The sequence below is a fragment of the Anas acuta genome, chromosome 1 (genome assembly GCF_963932015.1).
Source record: "Anas acuta chromosome 1, bAnaAcu1.1, whole genome shotgun sequence".
In the NCBI taxonomy this organism is placed as follows: domain Eukaryota; kingdom Metazoa; phylum Chordata; class Aves; order Anseriformes; family Anatidae; genus Anas; species Anas acuta.
In genome coordinates this window covers 42,667,588-42,687,580 of record NC_088979.1, presented here as the reverse complement: position 1 = coordinate 42,687,580, position 19,993 = coordinate 42,667,588, and the positions used below count along the sequence as shown (strand labels likewise).

General features: G+C 39.9%; 1 protein-coding gene across 7 annotated transcripts in view; it reads left to right on the top strand.

The window, feature by feature from the left end:
* KLF12 (KLF transcription factor 12) overlaps positions 1 to 19,993 on the top strand; it is a 250,481-nt gene that overhangs the window by 142,745 nt on the left and 87,743 nt on the right. For all 7 annotated transcript variants that reach the window (XM_068676129.1, XM_068676166.1, XM_068676122.1 and 4 more), the window contains one exon: positions 12,463 to 13,009. In XM_068676129.1, coding sequence (XP_068532230.1) covers positions 12,463 to 13,009 — 547 coding nt within the window. The remainder of the gene's footprint in view (positions 1 to 12,462; positions 13,010 to 19,993) is intronic.

Below are 19,993 nucleotides of genomic sequence, written 5' to 3'. Positions count from 1 at the left end.
TTCTTGTGTTAGATTTTCAAAGCTGCAACATACAATTATGTTTATTATGAAGTGAGAGATAGTCTTTCTTATTCAGTGGGAAAAAAAAACACACCAACAACAAAGCCTAAGTGTGATTTCTCCTATTTAAGTTGTAATATATTAAGAGTTGTCAGTACTAATTAGCACTGTAAAGTAGCTTAAACACAGGACCCACGTGTCAGCGAGAGAAATAGTGTCTGTGTCTCTGGAGAAACAGAAACTTGAGTATGTCTACTCAGAGATGTATTTGTTGTGCTGATCATTGGTGGTTTTTTTGTTTGTTTGTTTGTTTTGGTGAATGGTAACAATGGTTAGTAAAAAAATAGAACAATTTGATTTTTGCTTCTTTTAAAGTTACCTCATGCACCCCTCCCAAGGTAAATAAAATGTGGATTTTTGTATGTAGCTCATCTCCTCTTTGAGTTAGAGCAGCAAAGCAGGAAACCACATAGGAGTGAATCAACTCTTGCACCTTAAACCTCAACTCCTGCACCTTCAACCTCATTGCTTATTGAACAGTCATGGTGAGTCTTTTGGAACTGTTCATTTGGATCCTTCGTGTAAGCACTGGCTATTAACTAGGGTGAATCCATGTGTCTGTGTGCGCATATCTTTACTATGAGGGTGGTATGGCACTGGATCAGGTTGCCCAGAGAAGCTGTGGGTGCCCCATCCCTGGAAGTGTTCAAGGCCAGGCTGGATGGGGCTTTGAGCAACCTGGTCTGGTGGGAGGTGTCCCTGCCCATGGCAGGGGGTTGGAGCTAGATGATCTTTAAGGTCCTTTCCAGCCCAAACTATTCCATGGTTCTGTAAAAGATGCAACAATAAATTCTCAGTGTCGATGTAAATATGGAGTTAAGGACCCTCTTTCTTTGACAGTAACAATTACTTTGGTTCAAAGGTGCGGAGTGATTTCAATGATGTGGTAAAACGTCTCCTTACGTGGTACCAGGTGTCATGTGCTGTTGCATCCAATGTTTTATTATTATTATTTATTTTTTTTAAGGAGAGATTCAGGTCAGTCAAAAACTTTTGGGAATTCTCTAGCTTGTTATAACCAGTAAATAAATAAATTAAAAAAAAAAGATCAGAAAGTAAATGACATTTGTTCTTTGCTGAAATATTAAATCGGTCAATGTGCATCTTTAATGATGATTTTTTTTTTAAACACCAAATACTTCCAAAGAGCTAGAAAATAAAATCAAACTTTTCATTCTGTTAAAAGATAATTGGTGGACCAAGCTAAAAGGGTTCTTCTATCCATTTCTTTCCCTTTTCCTCTGGACAAGTGGGAGAAATAGTTTGTCTTGTTGCCCCCGTCACCATGGAGAGCATGTAAGAAGTTTCCATTAAATTAAAATCTATCTCTCAAGGGGACTCAAGAGAACTGTTTTACTTGCAGTTTAGCTTCAAGTGTCTAATCTGGTACTTTATATGTATTACTTGTCAAAAAACAACGATTTTGTCTCTAACAAAATTTAATTTTAGAGAATGTCATACATTCTGAAGTGGACGCAAACTATCAACAACTTCTCTGAAAACTGATGTTTCCTCTCTTAAAAACAATTACTCCTCCTGAACAAACTTAGAGTGATGTCATCCATGACTAATAACATGGTGATCTTATTTGTTTTGTATTACTCTGTTCTGAGAAAAACAAGTAAAATACAGTTTCTTCTGCTGTGTAGTAAAAATCACTGGGATATTATTAACAAGTAAAAAATATCTGGTTGAGTTCAATTTAGTTGAGATACATGTTATTCTTAGGGTTAAAGATTTGAAAAAAATGAGAATATGAGCATGTATAGTTGCCTCAGATTTCAAGTGTGATATTTTCAAATAATAAAAGTTGTTAGACATACGCAGTGTAAGCTTTGTAGTGTGGAAATTATTGTGAATAGTAATAGATTTTGTTCTATGCTATTTATCTTTAGTAACTTTAAAAATCATAAATAATAATATATGGCTTCATGGTTAGGATATGTCTAATTTTTTTTTTAATGTATTATAATGTGTTAGCTCTAATGTTGTAATTCTAAACTTTTGATATTATAGTTCTGAAAAATCTCTTCAGATTCTCGCCCTACATTTTCCCTTCTGTTAAGTGGAAGTAGTCTGTATTATCTCCATCTAAGAGACTTCTGAAGAGTAATCAGCTTGCAATAATCAGTAAGTGGTTAGTATTGCCATAGGTTGAAACCAAAACAGCTCAACTCCAGGTCTATATCTGAGCGTTTGTCTGCCGTTTCACATATGGTGTCAGTAGGTTGTCCATCTCATAATCCATATCCTACCTTTTTTACCCCTTGACTGTAATTTTGATCATGTAGAGTTCAAGAAGCGTTTGGACAACACTCTCAAACATGTGGTCTGATATTTGGGTGGTCCTGTGTGGAGCTGGGGGTTGGACTTGTTGATCCTTGTGGGTCCCTTCCAAGTCAGGATATTCTGTGATTCTGTGATTCTTTATTAAATACACAGAAAAGGTGTACCTACAAGGTTAGGTTTTTATTACTGGTCTTCTGTAGCAGTAAGTACTGTGACATATCGGGTCAGTGAGTTGAATCCAACTCCATTCCAGATGCATTAAAAACTAATTTTCCAAATCTACATATTTATAGTTTATATAAGAGCACATTCAATTTTGGGGGAAAAGTCAAAAACAGCCATTTCCCTCTTTGCTTCCCAAAAGCTGTGTTAAGGCAACATTACTAAGTCTGAAAGATTAAGCAATCTGCCTTTAGGGAACGTTAGGAATGTCTTTGCTAACTTTGTTCGGACCCTTAGTGGGCAATTACTGCAATATGCACTGCTTATCCTCATTTTTTGTGGACTAGTGTTATGGAGGGGCAGGATGTTTCACCAGTGGGTTTTGGGGATATCTGCTGGAGTGGAGGAATGATGTATCTTGGCAGCTTAGTGTCCCATGCCGGCCGCTGGCAGGGCATTTTGCTTTACTTGGCACACAGCCTTTTGTCCGGCCACACCAAGCTTGACCATCTCATCCCCTCTGGGTTGGGTCATGCATGCTCATCAATGATCAAGCCCTGCAGCCTTGCCAGCCAGCCCCACCACCCAGGGAGATGGGCATCTTCTCACCATCATCTTCATTTGCCTCTGAGGTGACATTAGATGATCTAGTGTCTCATTTAGGATTTAAAACTGTGGAATCCCTTAATTCACAGCTCACCTCTCATGATCCCTTGGAGCCCTGGTCTCTTTGCTGTTCATATCCAGCCCTTCCATCCAGAACTTGATATCAGAGAGCACTGGACCCAGTCTTTGCATTTTGTCTGTCTCTGTAGAGCCTTTTCTAGACAGTGCTGTTATTCCCCTTCCTTTCCAAGGAACATGCTGGAGTTTGGCAGTTTTAGTAAATCCTAACTTAATCACTTTTTTTCCTGTCTGATGTGAAACTTTTTTTCCTCTCTTTTCTTTCCCCTAACTACTGTAAGGATTGCTATATCAGTTCAGAGGTCAGAAGAATAAAATCAGCATAACCTCAGAATGAAGGACAGCAAGAAGAAAAAGGATGTTCGTTTGGGAAAACAAATCCATCTGGTGGAAATTAAGATAAACAGAGATGCAGGATGAGACAGAGAAACCCAGTTGCAGGGTATGTGTACTGGGTCTGGTTGTGGGGTTTAGCTGCCCAGCACAGTAAAACCACCACAGTATGGAAGACATGTTACATGTGAGTTTGGGGCATGACACCCCCACTGCTCCTGATGCATTTTTCAGCTAGCTGAAGAATCATTGCCACCTCCTTGTAGTTCATGGGTATATTCCTGCTACAGGGAACATGTGAGGAAGACTGACTGTGGAGGAATAACTAAAAATTAGCTGTCCCGTCTTTTATGCCTTTTTCACATCAACTGTACTTACCTGGTGCACAGAGCTCCGTTATGGTGTCTGGCACTGAGTACCCAAGGAGGAGTGACTTGGATGTGTGAGATCCCTCTGGGACTGCTGAGCTCCAAGGCTGGTGGGGACATGACTTAGTGTCACCTGGAGCTTGCATCAGTTTGCAGGTAGCTAACTAATTCAGGGGTTATTTGTCATAGTCCTTGTATTGCTACTACATCTACGAATAGTCTGGGGCCAAATCTTTGCATAAAAAAAAAGTAACGTCAGCAAGTTATTGGCTGCAAGTTATTCTTCAGGCTGTCATTTCTCACAACAAGTTGGTTTGCTTGCAAGCATTGAATACTTCTATGTTGGTTAGAAATAAATCTTAAAATATTGTTTGAATATTTTCACCTAGAAATGTAAATGCCGCTGAGCACTGTTTTTCAACAATGACTTTCACTAAGCCTTGCTAGTTTGTTGCACAACTCTAGCAGCAATCTGTTTGGGAGGTACTTGCAGATAGTTCCTGATGTATTCAATTTTATGCTAAATAGCTAGTCCATATTGACAAAACAAATTCATTAAAAATTCCCAGTGTATGTTTAGTACATTATTTTCTTATTACTTTACAGCACAAGTATTAAGGACTCAAATTTATTAACTCAAATAATATCATTTAACTCATAGTACTATTCAGTGCATAGTATTTAGATAAACTAAATGGAAAGATTCAGATTTAAAGGGGGATTAGGGAAAATAAAGAACTAATGGAAATTAAAAAGAAGAATTACTCCAAAAACCTGAGAGAAAAATTTATGAGTACTGTTAAGTGAATATGTAAACTTTTGATTGTTTGGGATTTTATAAAGTGTTTTTTTTTTTTTTTTTAATGTGAAGAATGATTATGAATTGAGGGGAATAAGGTACTTTATGTAGTATTTTACCTCCCCCTTAACCATTATTTAGGGATCTCCCATTTCTTCAGAAATTATTCTCAAATCTAAAGTGGATTAATACAAAGAATACAAATACATTGTCAGTATTCTTTATATACTTGAAGCAAGTAATATCACAGGCAATATATTACATTGCTGTTGTTGAACACGTTTGTTATGCTCTTAGTTCTCTTGAAGTATTGTGTCATAGCAATAGTCATAAATTAGTTTCTTTCAACAGGTTCTTCATTTGATAGAGGATTCTAGTAACACTGCTCAAGTATAAATAACGCATCTATGCTCAACATCTAGTTTTCTGAATGTGTTAATGATTTAGGGATTGAGGGGATAGGTGTTTTTTTTTTTTCTTTTATGAAGCATTGTGGCAGAGCTCTCAAGAGTTTGAAATACCGTGAATTTGGCATCATGTTCAAGAAATGTATTATTTTTGCATTTAACTTATTAGATAGTATAGAGGCTGATGAGTTTATAGGGGTATAGGAGGTGGTAATCACTGGTTCTCCTTAGGTGCCATGGGAGATACGCTTAGGTAAATTTGTACGTTTTGGGATGGGAGAGCTAAATACCAAGTAACCTTAATGCTTATTCTGTCTTCGGAAATACATTATTTAAAAATAAGTCATTTCACACTAACTGTATTTGTGTTCACTGTTAAACATGTTTAAAAATTCATGTTGTTTGTATAGGGATCTCTCTTCATTTTTAAGCACATTCTCTTGCTCCTAGTTTGAGCTGTTACAAAAGGTTTGAGCCTGTGGTACTTTTTTATTGTTGCAGTAGTTGTGGAATACCTGCATACAGAGTGCAGCAGTGCCTTAATGTTCAGGAAAAAGTTAATAGAGTGTTTTACAGCCTTGGAGCTTGAATTTTTGCTTGTCTATTTATGAATGGTTGGTTTGAATTTGGTCTCCCCAGCTCATAGTAATGCTGTTTTATTTGGGGTCTTTTTCTGTAGGGTCTGCACATCAAGCAACACTCTGCAGGCAAAGGTCACCTGCACCTCATCACGTGTGCTGAATTTATTTTGCCTCTCCAGAATCACAAAGAGAATAGAAAATTCTATTTTAGGCATTAAGAGTTGGAAATATCCACTTTGAAATCAAACATCCAAGTATTACACTGAGATAATGATCCATTAAGTGAATCACGAGTACCTTAAAGTGGGGATCATTCAGTCTCTCCTGTTGAATCCGTTACAATTTGTTTAATCGAGTTTTCATTGAACTCCTTTTTATTTTAACCAACCCTGGACTCAGCCCTCTGTCTCTCACGGTGCTGACTGGTGCTTTTTAGAAAAGTTTCAGTGGGAGTTGTAATAGAGTCAGACTCACCCTAACTTGGGAGTGCAGTCTCTTGGGGATGGATCTCTTTTTTGTTTCTAACACAAATTTCACCTTGACCTTGACCAGTAATTTCCTGAAAACTGTTTCTAACCATTTTTTAATTTAAGCTTCTAGTAAAAAGCAGAAAGATCCAGCTGTCTTGCATTTTGCTGTCTTCTTCGGCATGACCTCCTGCGTTTGTCTAATGTATCCAGACTGAGCAGTTTTGTTGGCATGGGAAAGCCTGGAGCAGCAGCCTCCATCAAAAGGGCACAAATGCCTGTGTACTTGGTGCTTTCGTATTCAGAAACATTTTAAATATTTTGCTTAGTTTTAGTTTTCAGTGGCCCATGTGTTTGCCCTTCTGATTTTGTATAGTTGTCCGTCACCACTGTCCTGGTATAGCCTCATGGGCAGATTGATAATCAAGGTAGCTGCATCTCTGAGTGAGCATAGGTGAGTCTCAGATATGTCTTCCAAGGGGTTGCAGAGTATTTCAAATACAAGTTGTTTAGTTCTTTTTTTTTCCCCCAGGTTGCCACATTTCTCCCTTTTTTAGAGTGTTTTGCTTGCTTTGGTTGAAGTGGAGCTTTTCAGGCGGAAGCATGAGTATTGTGAATGTAATTTCTCATGACGGGAAGGGGTTTTCAAAAACATCTCTTCCCGTAATTTTAAAGAGAGTTTACTCCTATATTAGTAATACAAAACAAAAAAGACCCTGAGTAAAGGATTGGGCACCTTTTGAAGTGCCCAAGCTGCTACCTACTCAAGCTAGCTGTGTGTCAGCCTTTCATACTCTGCAAGTGTCTAGTTGGGGCACAACAGGGCAAAAACACATATAGGAAGACAGGCTTCGCGACAACAGCTGCAGAACTGCAAGGTCAGAGAGATGACTTTTCTACCCTTATCTACAGGAGAGATTAGGAAAATATTCCATTTTTAATTATAAAAAAGCAAGCAGCATACTAAAAATGAGCACGCTGTTTCATACATCTAGTCTACCTGCATGCCTGCTTTGTGGCTTTAGCATTGCAAACACATCTTTGTGCTATGCAGAAGCAAAATTACCTCTGCTAAAGTGGGTTTTGTTATTTCAAACCTAACATGAGTTTTATTTAACGTGAAGTGTTAAAATCTGTGACCTGCAGAATATTCCTGGTAATTTGGGTTTCACCCTCCAAGCATGACAGGCGGAGCTGCAAGCTGTTTTAGCTGGGCACGGTTCTGCACTGCCAGCCCAGCAGACCGTGTACCTGCACTGCTCAGCCTCCTCCCTTTGGTGCAGCCGTGGCGACGATGTGGCTAAGATAGTAGCAAGCTTTTTAGAAATGAAAAGTATGTATGATGTTCTCATCACAGCCTCCTTTAGCTCTGACAAAACAAAAATGTCCTGCCTCAAATCGCTGCTGCCAGAGCAGAATGAGGTGTGGCAGCACGATGACAACTAAGCAGTATTTTTTGTGTGATGTTTGAAGAGTTAAACGGTTAGCAATTTATTTTTTCACTTCCTGTCCTCAAAGCCAGCTTATTTTATAAATGCTAAATTTAGTCTGTTCGGTTTCCGTCATCAAGGACAGCTTTTTTGGTACGCTTTCTTACAAATTGTCTGACCTTGAGGGAATGCTGCCAGAAAGGAAGAGCAGTTTAAAAGCGGACAGCTGATTGTTGGGGGGTTGTAAACTCTGCCGTGCAGAGCGATAAAAGTCCACAAAAGCATGAAGACTCCCTGAAGTTTAGTACCCTCTGAAGTTCATGAGTGTAAGCTGCCAGGATGAGTTGCTAAAAACGAAAAAGATTTTTGGGTTTTCACTGATGTTAATCTCTGCTGTGCTGCTGATGAGCTCTTCATGGCTTGGTTATGGATGGGAGACAATGCTGACATTGCAAGAAGATTGCCAGGAGTGGAGAGAGGCTGCTGCAAAATTAAGCCTAGCAGAAGTTAAAAGGAGGTAGTGTTCACGAGATTGGGAAGAAGGTGAAGTATAACTGTGCAGGAAAGGATGTCCATCCGGCAGATAATTCAGCATCAGCCATAACTGTACCTTGCTTCTCTCGAGGTGTTGTGGCTGGTTGTGCAGCAGGCTGGTTGTTTTTTCCATGAGAGATGGGGAAACGGGCAGTAAGGAATGCTTTTTTACACAGCCAACAAATGCTTTGTGAATAGGGAGATGACGTGGTACGTGCCTGGCAGCATTCATTAGCGGCAAGCTAATGAAATGGAGCACTGCAGAGGGTACTGGTGCACAGCTTTAAAGGGCAGGCACAAAAAGCACGAGCCAAGAATGGTGACTAGAAGAGGCTACGGCATTGTTTGGCAGCCTTTTTCTAGCAGGGAGCCATCCTGATCTGCCTTGGGGTTCTGTTTCAGTCCAGGTTTCAGGTGATGGTTAACAGTCCCGTTCTGCAGGCACAAGGACGTGGTGGCTCAGTTGCAGGGAGAATCATCTCCCAGTTCACCTCCGAGCCCCAGCTGCAGCAAGGTCTGAAGCTGTTCCCCTCCCTCACACCAGAGGGAAGGAGCAGTGAGACAAGAGAAGCCACATGGAGCCACATGTCCCCGTGTCGTACCGCTGCGGGCTGGGCTGGTGTCCAGGGCAGCCCACGGGGTTACAGGGACCTCAGGCTGAACCCTTTCTGACCCACCAAATGCCCTGGAGGCTGCCAAACCTTCAGCAACAGAGTTCAGACCCCTAAAACCAGAACAAAGTTTAGAAAAAAACACAACACAGGCATTTCTGGGAGATGACAGGGGAAAATAGGTTTCTGACCCCCACATCAGCATCAGCCAAGCCCACAGCACCAGAAGAAGCCCAGATCAGTAGATAAGGTTAGAAAGGCAGGAGTACAGAGGGGACAAACTATAACACTCTTGTTTTTAATCCAGTTGACTTTATGAGCTGAAAAAATGGCTGAGGGTATATCTCTGAATATGCTAGCAATAGTGTTGTGAGCCTCTGAATTAGAAAAGATGTGGTTCCATTAAATAAAACCAACAGCCGCACTCACTGTCTAAGGAAATGAGCAGTTAAATCTCAGTTAATAATGTTCTTAGAAGATGCTAAGAAGTAAAGTGCTGAGTATTCAGCTATCCCTTTTGGCTTAGTTTCCACTTCTAGTCATGTAGTTCCTAATGCTGGAATAGTCATCGTCATTGGAAAAAGTCTTGTTTTGTTATGCCATGCATGTCCAGTAAATAAAGATAATTTAATATTCAGAGTTTTGATTCAGATACAATTTAAATAGAGCTTTGGCAGCTAGGTTAAAATCCTGAGATTTTGGCGAAACACCTGCACTACGTGTGGGTCACTGCTGAGGAGCAAGTTGTTGGAGTAGATGCCTCTGTTGACCACCACCAGTACAAAACAAAACTAATTTGTTTACAATTTTTATCTTAAGCATAAGGATGTACAAGCAGTTAATGGTATCCGGGTGGCTTTTGTAATGTTGACTGAAGTCAGAGAGAGGCTGAATTTATGAAAGCAAAGACATTCTTAATCCAAGTGTTTTGGCAGGGAAAGGAGTGCAAACCAGTTTTCATCTTCCTTAGAGAAATTCATGGAGGGATTGTAAGTTTTTCAAGTTTAGTCTCACTACTGAAGGCTGGAATAGTAAAATTACCTGTACTACCATATTACATGGTGACTGCAGTAATGTACAAAGGACCGATCAAGAAACTGATTGGAAAGAGTGTACATACTGGAGAGCAAATGCAATATAGGGATTGTGTGAAGCAAAATTAAGTATATACAAGAGTAAATATATAAGGGCTGTTAAAAGAGAACATGATTTGCACAGTAGTCTGTTGCTTCAGTATACTTTTTTTCTTTTCTTTTTTTTCTTCTTGTCCCAAAAGACTAGGTGTAATTACTTCAGTAAAACAAAGACCTGTTCTTAGAACAAGTGAAGAAAAATCTACCCCTGGATGCTGCTGTAGCCTATCTTTGCCCAGCCCCGTGCACAAGGAAATGTGGATCCTTTGTCTCTCTTGTACATGGACTGATCCCATCTACCCTGTTTCTCTCAAGCTGGCAAGATAGAAGATGATGCTTTCAGTCATATGAAGCTTTTGGTGTACAGGGTGTCCCTTTCCACCTTGCCTTTGCTCTACCCCCAGTCTCTCTGTCAAGCAGAACCAATCTGTTTGCCTATTGCATATATAAAACTTCTGTCAGCTCTTGTCAGGATTTGTAAAACAATCTACTTGTGCTATGGACGTGTATAGTTTTGTTTTTATCATTGCATTAATGCAGAGTCTCATTGCTGGTGATAGCCAGGATAAGGTGTTTAAGGGTAAGTTGTAAGCAGTCATCACTGAGCAATTACAGACCTTTTTGCCTTGTTGAAGAAGAGATTTTCGTAACCTGGTCACTTATACTTGTTACAGGCTTTGAAAAGTGATCTGTTCTTTACTCTGTGTTCTTAACACTATCTTTATAAGGGGATTTTTGCTTTTGTTACTTGAGTTACAGGAGAACAGCAGGGTCTAGCAACCAGATGAATTGGGGTCCCTTTGTTTTAAGGTGATTTGTATATGAATAGAGCAAGAGACTCACTGTTCCAGAAATGTTCTTGCTTTCAAATGGGGGGAAATGTCAGGTCCAATAACATATCTAAATCAGATGAATATATGGGATCTACTAAACATCTCATCTTTCAGCATGCTGGGGATAATATCCACTTAGGCTGTTGTTCTTACAATTTTTAATGTTAGTGTTTCTATTTTCCTTTTGCAATAGAACTCCATTCTGTGATGAGATTTGGCTCTGACTCAAAACCAAGAGGATTCTCAATGAAAATATTTAACATAGTTAATTATAAAAATCCCAAAGCAAATTCATAGCTTGCTTGATTGTAAGCCTACTTAGCGTAGACTAACTAAAATGTTTGTGGCTTTAAATGTTTCTGACAATATGTTGATATTTTTTTTTATAAGTACTATTATCTTGAGAATGAGAGAATGCATTTAGAGCTGTTTAGGTACTACAAAAAGATAACTTATTAGATCTGTGTATGGAAGAATTGTTTTGGGTCAAGGTTTGAAGTAGCTTGGCAAATGTTTTTTGTCTAGGTTAGGTTCTGTACTACAGTAGGTAGTGAAGCATGTGTGCCTGTGGCACTGAGCCCACAGAGCATCAGTGCTGCAGTGCAGTGCCATGGAAATATTTAGCTGAGGAGCTGAGAGCTGTGCTTTGTCTTACTACCAGGTTATCGATGGGCATGTCCTTCCTTGCTCTTCCTATTGAAAATTGCTTGAAAAACATTTTTTAGGAGTAGTTATTAATGATGTACTGTCAAAAAGAAAAGATATATCAAATGGGCTTCTCCAGGGATCTATCTTTGCCTTACTATTATTATTCAAAAATTCTATTAACCACTTTGACGATAGAAATAAGGAATAAAACTATAAAAATAGCAGATGACACCAGTCTAGAATAAATTTGCTTTGAAAGAGTTGGCCTTAAGCACCATGCTATTTTTCAAATTCAGGAAACTTGTACTTAATTAGTTAATAAAATAAATAAAAAACATAAAATGTAGCATTGATGAAGGATATCTAACATGCTAATTCAGAATAAGGAATTGTTGCAGCCATTGTTACCTTTAAGAGGGTAAGCATACAAGTGTGGGGCTGTCTGCTGACCTGCAAGTTCACTATCTGTAACAGTAGAGAATGCAGAAAGTCAAACACTGAACTGAAGTGCTTGATGCATTTAGTGTAAGGTGCAACCTTCTGAAAAGAGGTGTAGGCAAAATTAAAAATTGCTGCAGAGAGCAAACAAGTGCTAAGGCTTGTTCTTTTAAAGGTCACTTATGACAGAAAGATGAAGCAACGTCTGCTTAGACTAGAAAAAAGTAGACAAGCAGGAGGACATTACAATCTTAAAACATTTGGAAAGTTGCTTGAAAAACATTGATGACCATGTCCATTGGGGATGACACAATGGCGTAGAGGTGTACGTAAGGAGGAAATATTCTGTCAATATAAATAGTGCCTACTTGTGGAGGTTTAAAAATTTTTGCAGCCAAACAGTTTGAGAATTCTTCAAAGAAGCAGGGTGATTTCGAACAGTTAATCCTGTCACCTTCTAAGAAATGGTAATATAAATCTTTCTTTATAATCTGTTCAAACTAAACAAGTGTGTGCTTTGTATCATGATTTGTCCTTTAAATTACAATCTGACGCAAGAAAGAGGAACAAATCCTGTGGTTTTCAGGACCAACTTGTCTGATAAGTGTGTGTTAGCAATTGTGTGTTCACATCACCTTTAGCCACGTATGTAACTAAAAATATGTCCTTTGTCTTTCCACAACAGTCTCCAAACGTCCACAACTATCCAGATATGGAAGCTGTACCCTTGTTACTAAACAACATGAAGGCAGATCCCCCGGAGGATTCATTATCTACAGACCATTTCCAAACACAGACTGAACCAGTGGACTTATCAATAAACAAAGCCAGATCGTCCCCTACAGCAGCCTCATCTTCACCAGTTTCCATGACAGCATCAGCCTCCTCCCCTTCTTCTACTTCTACTTCTTCTTCTTCTTCTAGTCGACCAGCTTCATCACCCACGGTAATAACGTCAGTATCCTCAGCAGCATCTGTCCCATCAGTATTAACTCCAGGTCCTCTTGTGGCCTCTGCATCTGGTGTTGGAGGCCAGCAGTTTTTGCACATTATCCATCCAGTTCCACCTTCAAGCCCCATGAACTTGCAGTCCAACAAAATGAGTCACGTGCACCGTATACCCGTGGTGGTACAGTCGGTACCTGTTGTCTATACAGCTGTGAGATCACCTGGGAATATGAACAACACTATAGTAGTACCACTGTTGGAAGACGGGAGAAGCCATGTCAAAGGTAAGGTGGAACTGGTTCTGTGCGTCTGTGGCATCTCTAAAACTATTCTTCTAGGAGGAAAACATAACAACCTTATAAAGCTGTTAGTTTACAAGCTTGCTATGTCATATGCTGGAAGGACATAAAACTTTTGTTACTGGGGATGAACCTCTAAAAGTCATATCATAGGTGCTCTTTAAAATAAATACAAAAAAAAGGGTTGAGGTCAGCAGTGGTGATAAGTGCTCAGGCAACTCATGTCAAGTATTGTCCTGAGAGAAATCGATCCTCCCTAGAAACTGAAGAAACAGGACAACGGAATAATGACAATCTACAAAACATCATAGATGGACATGGAAAACTCACCAGGTGATACAGTTCTAAAAAAAAAAAAAAAAGAGAGAGACAGATTTGGCAGGGAAAAGACAGTCAGAGAGGTTGTTTCCATGCAAAGAGAAAGCACTTGCTGTGCTCTAGGAACACAAGAAGGAAAGGCTTTTGGAACAAAGAATGGTAGCAGCTGCAGAGAAGTAGGTTTTATTAGGCTCAAGGAGTGGCAGTGCAATATTTTGAATTAGGTTGCCTCTTCCAGATTAAACAGCAAAAGGGAAGGAAACCACACAGAGTGTATATGTTGGGAATGATTTTTGCAGACACAGGACATAAGAGGCTCGTGGAGGTGTGAAGGGAGGAGGAAAGCACATGCCAGGACAGATACACTCTTGGAGAGGAGTCCAAAGAACACAAAAAGGGGAGCTGGAGAGCAAGAAAAAATGAGAAAGCAACAGTTACCAAGGCAGCAAAAATTGTTAGAGATGGTGACATGGTGGGTGGAGGAAGAAAAGAGAAAACAGATGTGCTTGGATGCTTTGGAAAGCATAACTCTGTAAAGAAGGCATTAGAGATAGGGATGGGAACATGATGTAGGGAATGAGGGAGACTCATTTCAAGGTTCATTGTTTATGGGTGAATAAAATAGGATCAATTCTCCCCTGAAATGAGGTATTGCATGAGGTGGAATGGGAGGGTACTGACAGATAACCTTATGTGTTAGGGCTTATGACGCTATGGGGCATTTACTAATACATCTCATAATATCTCTTGAGTACCTAATTGCATAATGAACAAATCTCTACAACTGCAAGACCTTTCTTCTTAACTCTCCTGTCTATTTTTGATGCACTGACGACTGTGTATTACTGTATGGTGATGGATCATTCCACAGTGATGGATCATTCTGTTGTTTAGTAGTATCTCGTTGTCCATCAGTCTTTGGTTCTCCTCCCATTCCCTCAGTTCCCAAGTATGTGATGTGTCCTTTTGACAGGCATAGACCATAGGAAACAAGCACACAGCAGATCTGTATTTTTTTAAGCCTCAAAATTTCAGCTTAAGAAATTTTAGTACACTTCATACTATGATGTAGTTTTAGGACCTTGTGGCATTTTGTCAAAAAGTGATAAATGAAAGCAGAATGTTTCACTGTATTGTTTGAAAAAAAAAGTTAAATTTTAGTCTGTATTTTGGTTTTGGAGCTTTAAGCAGCACCTGACCTTGAGCTCATCCGGAATTTCTCCCATTTGTTTTCTTTCCAAAGGTGCTAGTTGGCTCTGGTAATAGTCTCCTCCATGTGAAGCACCTCCTGATCTTGTAAAACTGGAAATTCACTACCCTGGCTTCGTCAACCAAATTCCAGAATTTAATGTGCTATAGGGATTTCAGCCCACAAGCTCTAGGCCTCCTGAGCTGCCCTGACAATCTCTCCTTTGTATGATTATTGGCAGAGATCATTAACCAGCCCTGCAGCACCTATTAATGTATAGCTAAAGAAAAAGAAGGGATTAAGCTTTCTTTTATTTTTATTTTTCTCTCATCAGTTTTACTCATTTTGCTATCACTAATTCTTTTTATATAAATGTGCAGGTTAATTTGAAAAAATACAATAGAAGAATAATGGGCAGCAATCTACTCTAGGTAGTCATCTTTTGTCATCTTTTGCTGGAGTGTGATTTTCTTTCTTTTTTTTTTTAATGTAAAACAGTATAAATGTAACAGTGATGTTGCATAGATTAACTGAGGAAACAAATTTCATGTATGCACAGACTAACTTCCATTCAGTAGTCAGCTTTTGTGCTGGAAACAAGAAATAAATATACACAGATGCTAACACATCATCTTGGATGAATTGAATTGGTAGCTAATCCTCTACCATCCGATGGGGAAATGCAGATTTAGAAACATATGAAGTCACTACTTTCAACTTTCACATGAACGTTGATCATTTTCAGAACCAAAAAAATGCACACACTGAAACAAAGTCAATCCACGGATAGAGAACATTTGTCCCATAATCCCTGTATTGTTGCTGCTTTGGGTCTAAATCAGAGACAATGTTGATGATACAGACTTGTGATTGGGAAGAGCTTGAATTTGTATTTTACATTAGCCTATATCTAAGCCCTTTTCACCTGAATGAGATTTCCTGAGCAGATAGCATTTTTCAATGCTAAAATTACATGATTTACACAATTACATGAGACCAAATTTAAGATCTCTCCTATTTTTCTAGTCATGGGTACTTAGGAAAAAATGCAAGAAATGGGATATATAGATAAGTATTTTTCATTTTTATTCCCTCCAAGATCCCAGTTTTACTTTTCTTGTGGTGAATTTTGCTTTTCCTCCCAGGTTTGACTAGAACCTTTTCATTTCTAGTTTTATTGCAAAAACTTCCCAAGCTACCACCTTCTTTTAATCCAGCCTCCAGATGTTTTGCTCGGATGTCTTTCTGCTTCCCCTAATCCTTCACAGGATCCATAAAGTCCATCTTCCTCTCCAACAAAACTGTCCTTCCAACAGCTGCTTTCTAGGGAGTTGAAGCAAAAACATCTTTCTTCATGTTCTGTTTGAATTCTCTCTTCCGTTCAGGAGGAGACAAGAAATCTGTCTCCTCCTCTATCTTCCTCTCTTTTCACCTCCTCGTTTTTTTTTTTTTTTTTTTTCTTTTTCTCTTTACTGGCCTTTCCAGACTATCTTTTAAGCATTCTTTTAAGCATTAGTTTCGGCAGCTCTGCTTCATCTCTCCCTCCTTATCTGTTAATATTTCTATTCCGTACTGTCATCTTTTCTATTGCTTTTCTATTGCTGTGCTTCCTTAAATCATTCATCCTGGTGCTCTCAGTCACAGTCCAGTCCTTCAGGAGAATCTCAGATCTACTTTTCTCCCTCCAAATGTGCTTATCATTTCTGCTCTCTGTCCTGTCTCCTCTCTCATGTTTTTCAGTCACAAGGTTTCACGTTAAATCAAACCTTTTCTGCAGCATTGAAGACCAGATGAGTTTGCAGAGAGTTAGCTCCCGTGTACATGAGCTGCTAGCAGCATACAGTCACAGAATAGTTTGGGTTGGAAGGGACCTTAAAGCTCATCTAGTTCCAACCCCCTGCCATGGGCATTCCCTGTGTCCCACCTCCCACCAGACCAGGTTGCTCTAAGCCCTATCTGACTAGGCCTTGAACACCTTCAGGGATGGGGCATTCACAGCGTCTCTGAGAAACCTGTTCCAGTGTCTCACCTCTCTTAGAGTGAGGGATTTCATCCTTATATTTCTTGTACGCCTGCTTTCTTTTAGTTTAAAACCATTATTCCTTGTCTTATCACTAAATTCCCTCATAAAGAAGCCGTCCCCATCTTTCCTTTAGGCTCCCTTTAAATAAGACTTCACTTAGGTCTCCCCAGAGTCTTCTCTTCTCCTGGCTGAACAACCCCAGCTCTCTCAGCCTCTCTTCGTAGGAGAGATGCTCCAGCCCTCTGGGCGTCCTCTGGACCTGCTCTGATGTCTTTCTTCATGTCTTTCTTGTGCTGGGGACCCTAGAGCTGAAAACAGTGCTCCATGTGGGATCTCACGAGAGCACAGCAGAGGGGGAAGACCACCTCCCTTGTCTTGCTGGCCATGCTGCTTTTGATGCAGCTCAGGATAGGGTTGGCTTTCTGGGCTGCAAGGACACATTGACAGATCATGTTGAATTTTTCATCCACCAACACCCCCAAGTTCTGCACAGGGCTGCTCTCAGTCCATTCGTCACCCATCCTGTACATTTGGGATTGTCCCTGCACATGGGTTGGACTTTGTATTTGTCCTTGTTGAACTTCATCAGTTCCATTTGGGCCCACTTTTGAAGCCTGTCGAGGTCCCTCTGTATGGCATCCCCTCCCTATGAACTGCACTACTCAGCTTGATGTCATCTGAAAACTTGAGGATGCACTCAGTCCCACTGTCATAGAATCATAGAATCATTAAGGTTGGAAGAGAACTCCAGGACGTCTGGTCCAGACATCACCCTACTACCAATGCCACCCACTAAACAAGGTCCCTAAGAACCAGGTCCAACCTTTACTTGAACACCCCCATGGACAGTGACATGTCCATGTCACCAGTGAAGATACTAAACAGTAAGGGTCCCCTGAGGGTCACCACTCTTCTCTGGTCTCCACCTGGACATTGAGGCTTTGAGCACTACCCTTTGGATGTGGACATCTAGCAAATTGCTTATCCACTGAACAGTCCATCCCTCAAATCTATGTCTCTCCAATTTACAGAAAAGAATGCTGTTTGGGAATATATAAAAGGTTTTGTGCAAGTCCAGGTAGATGATGGCAGTTACTCTTCCCTTGTCCGCAGTCACTTCCCTGTCTTCCATACGCCTTACTATGGTTTCTAGGAGGATCTGCTCCATAACTTGACCAGGCTCAGATATGAGCATCCCATCAGGTCCTGCGTCACACACTGCATTCCCTACGTATCATGCTACAAAAGCACCCTTCAGTCAGATTGGGTCTTGTTGCAGAATGAAAACCTCTCATTTCACCTATTTTAAGCCAAAATCAGGATTAGAGCATTTTAGGAACTTATTAAAACATCATAATTAGAAGGTAATCAGAAGACTATACATTTGGGATCAGTGTTGGTAATACAACACTGGGCATTTGCAAAGTCTTACTAAATACCTACCCATTTTTAACAGCTTTCTGTAATCCCCAAAACCTCTAATCTCAGATGTGCACGCACACATGCAGTTACACGCACACTCCCCTACTGTCTGCAGGGCAAAGATTGCTTCCTTCAGTGGTCACCATTGTTCTCTGGTCATCCAAAACCTTGAAGAGTGTTTGAAGATTTTTTTGTGCACGATAACCACCAGGCATTATTATATATTTAAGTATTCCAGCACATTAAAATAAATGAAAAACTCTTTCCTCACCTTTTTCCCCCTGTTCAGCAATAGCGTGTGTTGCTCAAAGGTGCAATTAGAGGCACAGAAGGTAGCAACACCTATGGATAAGGTTGCCCAAGAGTTTCCATTAAAACCCTGTCTTCAGTTGCTCAAAGTTTGTCTATATGTTAACCATTTAGGCTAACATTTTACATGTCGTATTTCTGCCTCAGGCTGTTCCTTTTTTTTTTTTCTTTTTCTTTTTTTTCTTTTTCTATTATTACTTTGAGAACAAAGTTTCAAAAAAACTATTCCGCTCTTCCTGAAACCGAGAGTACAGAAAAAATGTAGCATTTTCCATGTGAAAAAATTTATACCAGCTTTTTTTGGTGCAAAACTCTAGAACCTCTGTGGCATTGTGCCATGAGCCTCGGGTTTAGTTTGGATGGTTGTCTGTTTTTTGGTATTCATAAGCACTTGTAGAAAGCCAGCCAAGTATGGAGCTCTGACAAAAAAAATCAAAATCCCCTTAAGGGGTAAAAAACACAAGAAAGGCAAGGAGAAGGTTTGCTGGGATTTTGAAAGAAAAGATATCCAGGCAGAATTTGTACTGCGGAAGGGAACAAGGAGAGGCTCTGATAGAGAGGAGCAAAACGGCCTGGCATGGTAACAGCACATTCCCCTACAGACTCTGGTCCAATTAGCCTGAGTCTTTCCACTGCTTTCCTCTCAGATGATATCCACAAATACTACTGGCAAATCATGTCCCTCTAGCGGCAGATTTTGCCAAAGATAATATCCCTAAAAACTGGTCTCCATACTTCATAGAGTTGCTCCATTCACTGAAGGATGTTCCAGAAGCTCCCCCTGGTGATGGTGCACCAAAGACCTCCACAGCTTTGGCACTTCTGTTTTCTTCAGGTTCAGGTGTTTTTTCACTCTTTAAAGTTTTTAAAGTTTTCAAAAGATGAAGCAAGTTGCAAAATACAACATTCAAAACATTACAAACTTAAATTTGACACCCGAACTTCACCTTTTCATGTATGTAAGCCCCCGTAAAGACACTGGCACAGACAATTTGTGTGTTGCTACATCTGTGTATAGACCTAGGAGAAATATCAGGATTTCATCTTTTCACAGCTTACACATGCCATATTCCTAAATGTTGATAGACTCATAAGTACTAAACACAGTACCTGTTGCTACAGATTTTGCTGTGATTTAAAACAGGTAATACTACTAGACTAAGTTATTCACTACCCATTTTTTTAAAGTACAGTCTACTGTATTTATATACACATACATGCTATATTTCCACCAACTGTAAAGTTTATCCCACAAATGTTAATGCAATTTGTAGTACAAAGTTACAAATCTAAGAACCATTCCGTATGTTTAAAGGTCAGATTGTATGGTCTGCTTGTATAATTCATGCTATGGAAGAGACGCTTAATTAAAACCAGTAATGTTGCCTTTTTCATTGCATGGGAAGCAATTATCCTTTCTGCATTTCAGTAGATTTTGGATCTGAGTTGCACCAGGGTGGAGAGTTTCTGGATTAGCTGTAATTTTTGTTGTTGGACACACATCTTTCGAGGCGGTAGATTCTCCAACCTGTCTGCCTCCACCTTCCTACCCCTCAAAATGTTTGCTATGTGAATCTCAATCCCTCTGTTACCGCAGTGTCTGGAAGAAATATTAGTGGTTCTTGGAAAGGAGAAGCAGGTTGGCAATGGCTAGCCAGGGAGAGAAACAGGCTTGTGTTTGGGGAGGAACCCCTGTCACTGGAGATAG